Raw genomic sequence first — 12,459 nt, forward strand, 5'->3', positions numbered from 1 at the left:
CAGCACGCCCCCTCACAGTGAATCAACATATAATAGTTTCTGAGGAAAACCATCTGACTTGCCCTGCCCCCTGTTCCCATAAAGTAAGCAGGGGAAAGGCTGCGTCTACTCGGGGAACCAGGAATTCCCCCACAGGCCATGAACAGCTGTCGAGATGAGAGACGATGACGAAGCCGACACTCTGGAAGTTTGCCGGCCAGCTATATGCAAACAGAAACCATGTTTGGTGTATTTTATGTGCGTATGAGTGAAACAGTGTTTAACACTACAGTATATTTACATAAAAGGCAGTTGGAAATTCAGTTCACGCACACAGTGGGCGTTGAGAATGCAAAGTCATGTTTAAGCTGGTGACACTATGTTTCCTCAAAGAGTTTTTTTTTTATCTTTGGTGAATAGCATTTATCAACCGGGCAGCGCATAGTACTTGCGTCATGGGCATGTGTAGGATGATAAAGATTCGTGTGATTATTTGTATAGCTGGTGTCATTTTTTAAGGTAAGGTCACAGCCTCTAAAAAAAACGTGTATGCTCTCTGATGGTCAAACATTGTTAGGGTTGCGATACTGATTGTGTACAATAAAAAGAACAGGACAGAAGTAGGTCAACGGGGTAACACCAAAGTTCTAAAATTCATATTTTGACAACTTTATTGAACCCTGTCCAAGCACACACTTTAAAAATCCCAGGGAAGTAGAATAGTCATGATTTCAGAGGAAACAGATTAACATACTTGGGTCGACACGAGCAAAAGAGTTGCAGTATCTAAAATGTTATGGTCTAGATACAAATAAGTTATAGTCCATACAAGTTTCCAATGTCAAAGAATATCTCAGTCATTTAAAATGCCTGCAGTCAGCGTTTAGCAGCCCGATAACAGAAGGAATAAAGGATTACCGATTTGTTCTACTTGGGAGCACATAATAACGTCGGCCTGAGGGCATCCCAGTGAATTCACTGGACAAAATATGATCAGATTGGCAGACAATTCCTTTGGCTTATTTAAACAAGCCAGCAGGCAGTGCTATTAACAGTTTCATTGTGCAGTGACCCTGTAAAAATCCTGATTTCCTCATCCTCTTTACCTTGTCACCTCAAATATGAGAAACTAGTCTGGACCTGATGCGCACTTCCTCAAAAAAAAAAAAAAAAAAAAAAAAAAGCCCAGTTAAATTAATTCAATGGATTTCCTTGATCTGGACAAAAAGGGGATTTCACACAGTGCTTTAAAAATTACAGCAAAGGTCCCTCCTTGCACTAAGGTGCATATTTCACTGATGTGTAATACCAATACGTGGCTTTTTGTTTTGCAATGCAGCACACCACAGATTATGTATTGAATTAAACTGAGATGAAACCAGCAGAATAAGAGGCACAGAGACCCCACAGAGTCCCACCATTGATGTGCAGTGACTCTAGAATCCACTTTCAAACTACATCCTTGGGCTGGTGGGATAAGTTGCAATTGACATTTTGCGCTGGACTTCAGAAACAATCCTGGCTTTCATGCTGGTGTTTGAACACTGGGGAAATCACTCGCAAAGGTCACTGAGCCCATTTCCTTTCTTTCCTCCCCATGCATCTAAAGACCAGTAACAGCCCCTTTCAACTGCACTTCAGTTACTGGCAGACATATTCAAATTTCTATATAGGAAGTGTAAGATGGTGGAGGTGACCAAAGAGCGAATAGGAGATGAGACAGCATTTTTTTTTTTTTTTATCTCAGCTGTAACTTGTTTTACCACTGTGGTTTTAACATACACGTGCTTCATATAACATACTAAAAGTCAGTCCTGGGATTATTATTTTCATGAAATTGTGCATCAATAAATCCATTTTAACAGAGCATAAGAGTCCCCGACAGTCCGTATTCAAGTGTCCTTTGGCTTTTTGAAACGCAGCACTACTACATGTCTCTGAAGTCCTTCTTCCCCATCCCACAGGCGCTCCAGAGAAAAAACACCCCTCTGCTCCACAAACGTCTCGAACAGATGCAGTCCACCACCTACACCGAAGTAGTGGGATTTGGTGGCGAGGTAAACGAGTCCATCTGGTGCCAGCAGTTTGTGGAGGGTTTCATGTAGCACAGGGTAGTATGACGTGTTGTAGATGGTCTCTGATGTGAATATAATGTGGTATTTGGGCGGTGGGTCCGTCTTTAGAACCATAGGAAGAAATGTGCTCCAGTCACCAGAGAAGAACTGACACCTGGTTAGTGATGGGTGCTGGGATAGGTCTATAGCTGGCTTCTTAGGAGGTGGGTCGCTATCCCTTCCCTCCTCTTTCACCTTCTTTTTGCAACCGTCTTCCTTGTGTACTTTTCCCTCGGGCCTCCCTTCTTTCTCATCCTCACTGTCTTCTTCATTATCCTCTTGGCAGTTCAGCATTACATTCGGCACTGTGAGCTGTTCAATGACTGTACTGTTGTAGTCTTGGAAGTGGACCTGCATGGCTCCTCGCTTCAGAGCCAGTATTCCCAACAGCCCCGCGCCACAGCCCAAATCCAAAACCGCCTTCCCTCCAAAGGTCTCTCCATGTGTCTCGATCAGCTCCAGAAGGTCGTAAGTGCACTCCCACACCTTCAGCCCTCCCTCGTACACGCCAGAGATGAGATCAGACCTCTGCTCTGCCGAGCGAGAGAGAATTTTCTCCTTGTCCTCTCTCTCCGCGGCCGTCTGCTCAAACACAGTCTCGTTGAGGAAGTGCAGAGGAGGAAGAGTTCCAATGGTGACCGTTTCAAAGACAGCATCCATGAGGAGAAACTGTGGGTCATATGGTGGAAGGTACTCTTTGGCCTCTTTTACTGGCTCTGCTGGTTTGGTTTCATCTTCTGTCTGCAAAACACAAAGTAGAACACACGGTTAAGGAATAAAAGCACTCCCTCAGCTACAGTGGTGTGAAAAAGTGTTTGCCCCCTTCCTGATTTCCAATTTTTTTGCATGTCTGTCACTTAAATGTTTCAGATCATCAAACTAATTTAAATATTAGTCAAAGATAACACAAGTAAACACAAAATGCAGTTTTTAAATGAAGGTTTTTATTATTAAGGGAGAAAAAAAAATCCAAACCCACATGGTCCTGTGTGAAAAAGTGTTTGCCCCCTCCTGTTAAAACATAACTTAACTGTGGTTTATCACACCTGAGTTCAATTTCTCTAGCCACACCCAGGCCTGATTACTGCCACACCTGTTCTCAATCAAAAAAAAATCACTTAAATAGGACCTGCCTGACAAAGTGAAGTTGACCAAAAGATCCTCAAAAGCCAGACATCATGCCGAGATCCAAAGAAATTCAGGAACAAATGAGAAAGAAAGTAATTGAGATCTATCAGTCTGGAAAAGGTTCTAAAGCCATTTCTAAAGCTTTGGGACTCCAGCGAACCACAGTGAGAGCCATTATCCACAAATGGAGAAAACATGGAACAGTGGTGAACGTTCCCAGGAGTGGCCGGCCGACCAAAATTACCCCAAGAGCGCAGCGACGACTCATCCGAGAGGTCACAAAAGACCCCACAACAACATCCAAAGAATTGCAGGCCTCACTTGCCTCAGTTAAGGTCAGTGTTCATGACTCCAGCATAAGAAAGAGACTGGGCAAAAATGACCTGCATGGCAGAGTTCCAAGATGAAAACCACCGCTGAGCAAAAAGAACATTAAGGCTCGTCTCATTTTTGCCAGAAAACATCTTGATGATCCCCAAGACTTTTGGGAAAATACTCTGTAGACTGACGAGACAAAAGTTGAACTTTTTGGAAGGTGTGTGTCCCGTTACATCTGGCGTAAAAGTAACACCGCATTTCAGAAAAAGAACATCATATCAACAGTAAAATATGGTGGTAGTAGTGTGATGGTCTGGGGCTGTTTTCCTGCTTCAGGACCTGGAAGACTTGCTGTGATAAATGGAACCATGAATTCTACTGTCTACCAAAACATCCTGGCCATGTCCGGCCATCTGTTCGTGACCTCAAGCTGAAGCCAACTTGGGTTCTGCAGCAGGACAATGATCCAAAACACACCAGCAAGTCCACCTCTGACTGGATGAAGAAAAACAAAATTAAGACTTTGGAGTGGCCTAGTCAAAGTCCTGACCTTAAATGACCTTAAAAAGGCGGTTCGTGCTCGAAAACCCTCCAATGTGGCTGAATTACAACAACTCTGCAAAGATGAGTGGGCCAAAATTCCTCCACAGCGCTGTAAAAGACTCATTGCAAGTTATCGCAAACGCTTGATTACAGTTGTTGCTGCCAAGGTTGGCCCAACCAGTTATTAGGTTTAGGGGGCAAACACTTTTTCACACAGGGCCATGTGGGTTTGGATTTTTTTTTCTCCCTTAGTAATAAAAAACCTTCATTTAAAAACTGCATTTTTTGTTTGACTAATATTTAAATTTGTTTGATGATCTGAAACATTTAAGTGTGACAAACATGCAAAGAAATAAGAAACAGGAAGGGGGCAAACATGTTTTCACACCACTGTATGTATAGTGTGAGTCTGAATACAGTCTGACTGGGAAATAAAGGGCCTACACAGCCTACATCTACCCAAATACGCTTTGGTTTTAAAATTCAACTTCCGCTACTTGAGCAAATCACTTTTGAGTCTTCAAAGGAAGTTCCAGTGAATTGTGAGTGCCTTTATGTAGCTGTTTTGAAAGCTATGTCTGGTAAGAAACACAATGACAACTGTTAAGGTTAAGATTATTAAAGCTTTCAGTGAGTATACAATATCTTGCTAACTTAATTACATAAAAAAAGCATTAATTTGTAAATCCTATGAAATAAAATAACTAGTGGAAATGTTGAAACAGTGTTTTGAGGCTTTAATAATATTTTTTTTTTTTTTATTTTTTTTTAATTTTTTTAATAAATAGTACCAAACTTCAGTTAGCATGGCAAAGTAACATCTGCTGATGAACTGAATGTTGCAGCATCTGGGATCCTTCTTACTTCTGTCATTTTGTTCTGTTCAACATGATTAAAAGGTGGTTTACTGGTTGATGAACTTCAAACATGAGACTATTACAAATCAGCATGTGATTCTCTGTGTGTGACTGAAACACTGCTTGGTTGGTCAAAGTGTCACACCTACAAGAGCACAACTCTTCAGATGGTGTCTGATATAACTCTAAGTCATACAGTTTAAGACCAGTGTGAACTTGTTTGTTTTCCACTGTGACTTTTTTTTTTTTTTTTGAAATGCCTCAGCTGTGACATCACGACTAATAACCACATACATTATCAACCCACGCTCTCTAGTGGCTACACCCCTAACAGAATAATATTCATTGTTGATTTTGATAGAACCACCCATACAGCAGATATTATTCATTTGAAAAAAAAAAAAAAAGCCCAAAACTGCAGGCTTAACTTAGGCCTATATATGTGTTGTGTTACAGGTTAAGAAATGTTTCAGTGTATTCTTATGAGTAAAAAAAAAAATGGTTTTGCATGATAATAGATAGGAATGGAATGAAATGCTGCTGTTCCTACAACGTTATTTAAGACACCACTAAGCAGTAAGTGCTTTGCAAAGGGTCTTCTTCCCCTCACGGCCCCCAGCCCTGATAAAGTTACATGCGCTACTGCATGCAACGAGCATATTAATGTAATGTCTTTTAACAACGACCATACTTGATCGACAGCTTGTCGACTGTCATGTGTAGAAGGAAACTACAATCTGGCATTATAAATTGTCCTGTCGGTTTTTAAATATTCTGGGTGCAACATATCATTGCTGAGGTAAACATTACTCACAGATTTAGCAGCATTGTCTTTCTTTTCAGTTTGGACTTCCTTTCTACCCAAGTCATCGGGGTTTGTTGTTTGTGCTGGAAGGTCGAAATTAAAACAAAACGACATATTTTTTTTAGTTTTTTTTTTTTTTTTACTGACAACAACGACCGAGGCTGGTTTGAAGCTGTAAAGTTGGTATCCACCGTTTCACACAGGTTCCACGTGGAAAACTCGCGTGCAAGTGTAGCTTAGCAGAGCCGCTGTGTGCGCGTGTAAGAACTACAAATCCCATAAATCTGAGCGCGATCGCTCGCGACTCCTAGTTTTTACACGTCTATGACTGATTTAACCGAGTCGACGTTTGTACGAGCGACTGTATGTTTAGAAACGTGTGAAATAGCCAATTTAGACATAAACAGGGTAAATTCGTGACGATGAAAAAAAAAAAAAATAATAATAATTCCGAAATGTGTGACTCGGACTACCATGATGCCTTTCGGCGTCATGCCGGCGCATGCGTACTAACTCCCGGTTGGGATTCGGATCTCTTCACTGTCACAGGTCTCTGATCCTGCACTTCTTGGCGGATACATGTCATTCATCCTGGTTTTTTTGTCTAATTTTTGAAAATGTCGACAGAAGCGACGGTCTCGGATATTTTCCTGTCTTCATAGAATAGTAAGTACTCCCTTCTAAATCCGAAATGTTATTGAATATTACAGGAAATGAGCCGCAGCAAACAGCGTCGGGCATTTGAATAGGAAAACAGTGTGACGTCCAAACAAAACGGATTTGGCGGCGTTATGATTCAGCGGGACCGTTTACAGCCATGTGTATCATGGACAAAGTGACTGTCAGTGCTTTTATGTGGCGACGGCTCGAGACAGTCGCCTTGCAGTGGTCTCTGAATAAACCTTTGATTGATTGATTGATTGATTGGAGTGAAGCTGAATGCTGCTGCTGCTGCTTAAAGTCCCAACCAGACCACTGTCCTGTCAACCAGTCCACTGTCCTGTCATCCAGACCACTGTCCTGTCAACCAGTCCACTGTCCTGTCATCCAGACCACTGTCCTGTCAACCAGACCACTGTCCTGTCATCCAGACTCCACCCTGCAAGGAATGTTGCAGAGCCAGACTGATGTTTGTTTGGTTACCTCTACATTTCTGTTATGAATATTTCATTAAACTGTAGGCCCACCGGATTAAGTTTGTGTGTCATTTGGCTCAAACTGTATAGAGAGTTATATAAACAACTTTAGTACAAAAAAAAAAAAAAAAAAAATCAAGGTTGAATGATTCAACTTTTGGTAATTTTGATATTATACGTTTCATTAGCTGTGTACAGCTATTAATTTGTAAGGATAGATGTGCTGCTTTTATTTTTGTCTTTTGGGTTAATTTCCCTACATTATATCCAAATAATCAGCCTCATGTTGAATTGGTAGTAGAGTTTTCTTTCCATACCCTTATTGTTGTAGGTGTACTTGTTATAGCCGCAGTTAGTGTTAACATGAACAAAATAGAGTTGTATTATTTAAGGCATGTGTATTTCAGGTTGGCTGAGAGAGCCCATCATTCATTCATCATTTCTTTCTTTTCCTCGCAGGTGTGTACATTTTACCAATGCAGGATGCGGTGGTGTCCCAGCTCTGTGCTGCACCTGCTGTGCTGTGTGCGGTTAAGGTCCTGTAGCCGGCGAGGAAGGAACAGGCTGCCTTTGTGGACTAAGGAAATATTGGTTTACATGAGACTGTTGGTGCAGTCACTTTATTTTAACTCCCTCACAGACTCAGATGTGGTTTTTGACTCAATCTTTGAACCAGTGTTTTGGACTGTGGATTATGTCACCCGCTGGTTTGGTTTGGTGAGTGCTCGTTTGGTTGTCTGCTCATATAATGTCATCATTTTATTTCTACATTAATTGGTCAAAATATGAACTGATCTTCACCAAGTCACGAGCATAGATAAACACAATATACTTAAGCTAATGACGAAGAATCAATTATAATTTTTTTTGGTATCGTTTGTTAGCGTGCTCATTTAACACTTTCAATGCTGATGAAAAAAAAACAAAGTTACCCCTCAAATTTAGTAACTAGCAGAACCTCCTTTACCATCAATAACCTCAGTGCAGGTATTTATGGTAGTTACAGATCAGACGAAACACAACCCTCAGAATTCAACCTTTGTTTCATCAGTATACAAAACATTTTCCCAGGGGCACAGTGGTGTCAGTGCTCTTTGACAAACTTCAGGCACGCACTGATGAGTCTTGTTAAAGAGCTGTAGAACAGAGACGTTAACAAGCTCAAATGCCTCCTTTAAGCCTTTGGCTGGTACTCTCAGTTCATGGGTGGCCACATCTAGTAAGAGTAGCCACAGTTCCAGTACTGTTCTAAATCATTCTCCATTTATAGACACGGTCTCCCAACACTGGAAGGGCAAAATGTTGAATTTTTTTTCAGCCCATTAAAACTTTTGGGAGCTTCAATCCCATGCGTTGATGTAATTTGATCCCATATTGACACCCCTGACCTAAGTATAGGAAAGGATGTGCACAAATAATCTCTGGATTATTAGCCTTAGGGTTAACATACTTTTTCATAACATTGTTGTGTATGTATTGACAACATGGACAAGAACAATACAATGGATTGTGTGGTAATAGTTTTCAGAGATTGTGTTTGTTTATCTCAAATGGAAATCTGATCATATATTCAAATTTTTTTTACATAAATGGAGATAATTTCATTGGGCTTACTTTTCTTCTCTTGCCCCTGTATTGATTATATTCCCACTTTTGTCTGAAAGGTGTTTGTTTGGTTGGTGGTGATACTGACCAGCTCCATCGTGGGGATAGCCTATGGGGTCCTCCTGCCGCTGATCTTCAGCACGTACTCCCCTGCATGGATTGCTTGGCACGTTTGTTATGGACACTGGAACCTCGTCATGATTGCTTTCCATTACTACAAAGCTACCAAGACCTCCCCCGGGTATCCCCCTACAGTAAGACATCCACTCCACTTTTCAGCTGAACCACAAACATTCCTGGTAATCTGGCTACTTTAGTAATACAAAAAAAAAAATGTCTTTCTTTCTCTTAGGAAAAACATGACAGTCCTTTTGTATCAGTCTGTAAAAAGTGCATCATGCCTAAACCAGCAAGGACACACCACTGTGGAATCTGTAACAGGTGAGTCAATGGGAGTCTTTCTTCTCTTTTTGATATTTACTTAATGTTTTATTACTGTCAGGTGTTTTGGTAACATGGATCATCTGTGTTCATGATGGTGGATAAAAGGTCCTTAGTAGTGACAGAATGAATATCAAAAACCTGAACATAACTTCGGAAGTTTGTTTGTCCAGCATTGCTGTCGCTCTGCATGTAAAGACAGTCATGGAAAAGCCTCCATAAAATCTATTGGTTCTGAAAGACCATGTGATTTTACCATTTTAGATACGAATGTCAGTTCCTACAAATCACTAATAGCTCAATCTCCTTTAACACCCCAACTAGATAAAATGTCTGTCACTTCAATCACACTAATTCCTTCTTTTATCTTTGCAGGTGCATTCTGAAAATGGACCATCATTGTCGTATCCTTTGTGCTTAACCTATACCAACAGATAAGTTTGATAAGCAGAGTCAGAAAATGCGCGTAGTGATTCTACGAAGAGACACGAAGTTGGTTTTCCTTAATGTCGGCATCTCAGCCTGGTTGAATAACTGCGTGGGCCATTTCAACCACCGTTACTTCTTCTGCTTCTGCCTCTCCCTGACCTTGGGCTGTGCCTACTGCAGCATCAGTGGCAGAAATCTGTTCCTAGATGCATACAATGCTCTTGAGGTGAGACAATTTGACAGCTGTTACCTGTACATCTACTTGGCATTTTGTCTCTTTAATTTCCCTCCATGTCTGCTATCTCTCTCAGTGGGATATAAGGTTCTAACACTACCTTGTTTCTGTCTTTAACACTCGGGTGTGTGTATTTGGGCTATCACATTAGCGCTTTAAGCATTTGGATTTGGAAAAGCCAGGGATACCAGTGACAGGAATGGGACTTCTTATAGGGCTTCTCCCCCCTGGCCAGGTAGACTCTTAACAGAAAACGCACAAAGACACCATTTATATTGGGTTTTTTTTTTTCTACCAGTTGTGTAATTTATCCTGTTTTCTATTTTTGTTCAGACCAACTTTCAAACACCTGCTCCTCCGTACACCTTCAGGGATAAGATGATTCATAAGAGCATCATCTACATGTGGGTGCTCACCAGGTAATGCAGGCATTTCATGTTGTAACTTGCCACACACATGCCACCTAATGTTACCCAAGTCCATTCAATGTGCTCATACTGGCAAAAGTGTTTAAATAAAGTATACTCAAAGATATCTGTGCATACTAGATATGCTCCTTTTTTTTTTTAAGCATTTTGTCGATGGACATTATTGTACCGCAATGCAAAGGAAATGGAGGTGCTGCACACATTTGTAAAGAAATCAAATCATAGATCGTGTTGAAACGGCTCCGAAAGGATCTCAAAAAACAAAAGATAAAGTATTACATTTCTGGAAAGCAATTCTTCTCCCTCAGTGTCAAGTATAATTTCCCGAAGGATCCAAGTTTTGAAATTGGACACCTCTTTTATCAAACAACAAAATACATTGATTTCTCTCATACACACTGGTTTAATATTAGTTAGTATGGAACTGAGACTGGATTGTTGTCTTTTATCATCTTGGCAGTGGATGAAATGAAATGTGCTTTGTTCTTTCAGCACAGTGGCAGTAGCCCTGGGAGCTTTAACCATTTGGCATGCAGTTCTCATATCCAGAGGGGAGACCAGCATTGAAAGACATATGAACAGCAAAGAAGCAAAGCGAATGGCCAAACGGGGAAGGGTAAGCATTTAGATAAACACATTCAGGTTGTGATAAGAGAAGGGCTCTGCTGTAAACAGGATCTCGAACAACACCCCAACAAATATATACACTCAAAAAGCAAAAGAAAACAAAAACAAACAATAATGGGATAGTACATTTGAGTCCGGCTTTATTTTATGATAATGTTAATATGTTAAAAATCAAGACATCTTTGGCAGAGTTGAACATAGCAGGTACTTCAAGCCTTTGGGCTAGGACTGTCCTCTCTAGATTCAAGGGAGTTTCTTTTATGATGAACCGCAAACCCTCAAATAAATAAAGGACATTTGTTGTTGGGGTTTAAATGAGAGTTACCTTGACTGTTTTTTAATTGTCCCTCTTCTGTTTCTTTTATGGTGCTGCCAGGTTTACAGAAACCCCTTCAGCTATGGCAAGCTGAATAACTGGAAAATTTTCTTGGGCGTGGAGAAGAGAAGGTGTGTTTTTCTGATGTTTGTACAGATTTACTGTTCAGGTGTTCACGCATTCAATGTTGCCTCATGCGTGTTGTAATTTGAGCGGTGTCATTTCTCTTTAGCCACTGGGTGACGCGTGTTCTCCTTCCCTCTGGACATGCACCACTCTGCGATGGTTTGACGTGGGACGGCTTCCCAGTTAAAAAGGACATCATACCCGTATGACAGACTCTGCTAGGCATACCTGTAGCATAATTTGTCTGTCTTGGTCTGGCAACCTACTTTTATCAGGTTGGCTTAAAGGATTCTTGATTGGTGGCTACATATGACTGCAGATATGGAGTCACGTCAACGTCCAATACCTCAAAAACTTTCTGCGGTTCTGGGTTTTACTTATTTTTACAAACTGGTTTTACTTGACTCTGGTGATTGTGCTTACATGCATTTTATATTTTTGTAGGGCATATACACTGACTGAACTATCGGATAAATAATGATTTTTTTTTTTTTTTTTTTTTCAAAGCAGACTCTCAGCTTGTTCTGCTCAAGGTGATTTTTATTAAAAAGAAAAAGAAGAAAACACTCAAGTTGAGGACACAGTGGTTCATGTTGACTCCTCCCCTCCCTATCCTTTTTGCACTCTTCAGTCTATTATCATTTGACTTAAACATTCATGGAAAACTGTAGTACAATGATAATGTTATTTATCTGTATTTTGTATGTTAAGTTAATAAATCTTTATAACTTGCTTTATTTTAATAATTCTACACTGTCAATATAATTTTTTTTACTATGGGGCATTACTGTTAAGAAGCTAGTTTCCTTTTATTTGTACGAAATTAATCTATTTTCATTTACTGTTATTGTCCTGGAAATTTTAAGGTAAGCACCCGTGTCTACTTCACCGTCTGTTATGAATTCCCTCCAGCATCATTTTACAAATATACTGAGCCGACAGACTCCAGCATCCAGGGTTATGTCACAGTGTTACGCAGACACACCCAGAGACATGCTGCTGGAATGGGAGGATTAATTGAGCTGCATGCCAGATTTGATGTGCAGATTCACATGAACACATCACAGATAAGCAGACACAGCAGTTCAGATGAATCCGAATTAAAGGAAAAGAGAAACAAATACATTTTCCTTGCAAAGGAGGAATTTCTCACTTACATGAAACAGTGCACTGCAAGAAGACATTTTAGTATGGATTAAGAAAAGTATTTAATATTTATCGATTAATGCACTTGAAGTGCTGGAAAATTGAGAATTGGTGCTGGTGCTTTCAGTTAAAAGGGGAACGTAAAAGAAAGAGGTTGCTGGACGAAGAGAGGAGATTATGGGATGGTAGCAGATTTCAGCTTGATACTAACCCGCTTTCACCCTGC

The 12,459-nt window shown here is 40.5% G+C and overlaps 2 protein-coding genes across 4 annotated transcripts; one reads left to right on the top strand and one right to left on the bottom strand.

Moving 5' to 3' along the window:
• Nucleotides 1-647: 647 nt before the first annotated feature.
• mettl18 (methyltransferase 18, RPL3 N3-histidine) lies at nt 648-5,976 on the bottom strand. The gene is made up of 2 exons (XM_069144739.1): nt 5,754-5,976; nt 648-2,834 (listed from the first exon to the last, which is right to left on the bottom strand). Exons 1-2 carry the CDS (start codon nt 5,856-5,858, stop codon nt 1,872-1,874), a joined length of 1,068 nt encoding a protein of 355 aa, XP_069000840.1. The 5' UTR covers nt 5,859-5,976; the 3' UTR covers nt 648-1,871.
• Nucleotides 5,977-6,275: 299 nt separating this feature from the next.
• zdhhc16a (zinc finger DHHC-type palmitoyltransferase 16a) lies at nt 6,276-11,819 on the top strand. 3 transcript variants are annotated; one of them, XM_069144056.1, is made up of 11 exons: nt 6,276-6,410; nt 7,340-7,597; nt 8,545-8,739; nt 8,838-8,926; nt 9,302-9,330; nt 9,448-9,581; nt 9,742-9,825; nt 9,924-10,009; nt 10,511-10,634; nt 11,022-11,092; nt 11,194-11,819. In XM_069144056.1, exons 2-11 carry the CDS (start codon nt 7,364-7,366, stop codon nt 11,294-11,296), a joined length of 1,149 nt encoding a protein of 382 aa, XP_069000157.1. In that variant the 5' UTR covers nt 6,276-6,410; nt 7,340-7,363; the 3' UTR covers nt 11,297-11,819. The 3 variants fall into 3 exon arrangements, with proteins under 3 accessions (XP_069000157.1, XP_069000158.1, XP_069000159.1); XM_069144057.1 differs by having other exon boundaries at nt 9,751-9,825; XM_069144058.1 differs by lacking the exon at nt 9,742-9,825.
• Nucleotides 11,820-12,459: the final 640 nt, after the last annotated feature.

Source organism: Embiotoca jacksoni, unplaced genomic scaffold (genome assembly GCF_022577435.1).
Source record: "Embiotoca jacksoni isolate LCO1_2020_lvr unplaced genomic scaffold, fEmbJac1.0.p SCAF_12, whole genome shotgun sequence".
NCBI classification, from domain to species: Eukaryota; Metazoa; Chordata; class Actinopteri; family Embiotocidae; genus Embiotoca; species Embiotoca jacksoni.

Coding starts and splice junctions, on each gene's coding strand:
- mettl18 (XM_069144739.1), bottom strand. CDS start 5,858: ATGTCGTTTTGTTTTAATTTCGACCTTCCAGCACAAACAACAAACCCC. Junction 2,835..5,753: donor AAGACAATGCTGCTAAATCT/GTGAGTAATGTT, acceptor TGTGTTTTGCAG/ACAGAAGATGAAACCAAACC.
- zdhhc16a (XM_069144056.1), top strand. CDS start 7,364: ATGCGGTGGTGTCCCAGCTCTGTGCTGCACCTGCTGTGCTGTGTGCGG. Junction 8,927..9,301: donor CACTGTGGAATCTGTAACAG/GTGAGTCAATGG, acceptor TTATCTTTGCAG/GTGCATTCTGAAAATGGACC. Junction 9,826..9,923: donor GGCTTCTCCCCCCTGGCCAG/GTAGACTCTTAA, acceptor ATTTTTGTTCAG/ACCAACTTTCAAACACCTGC.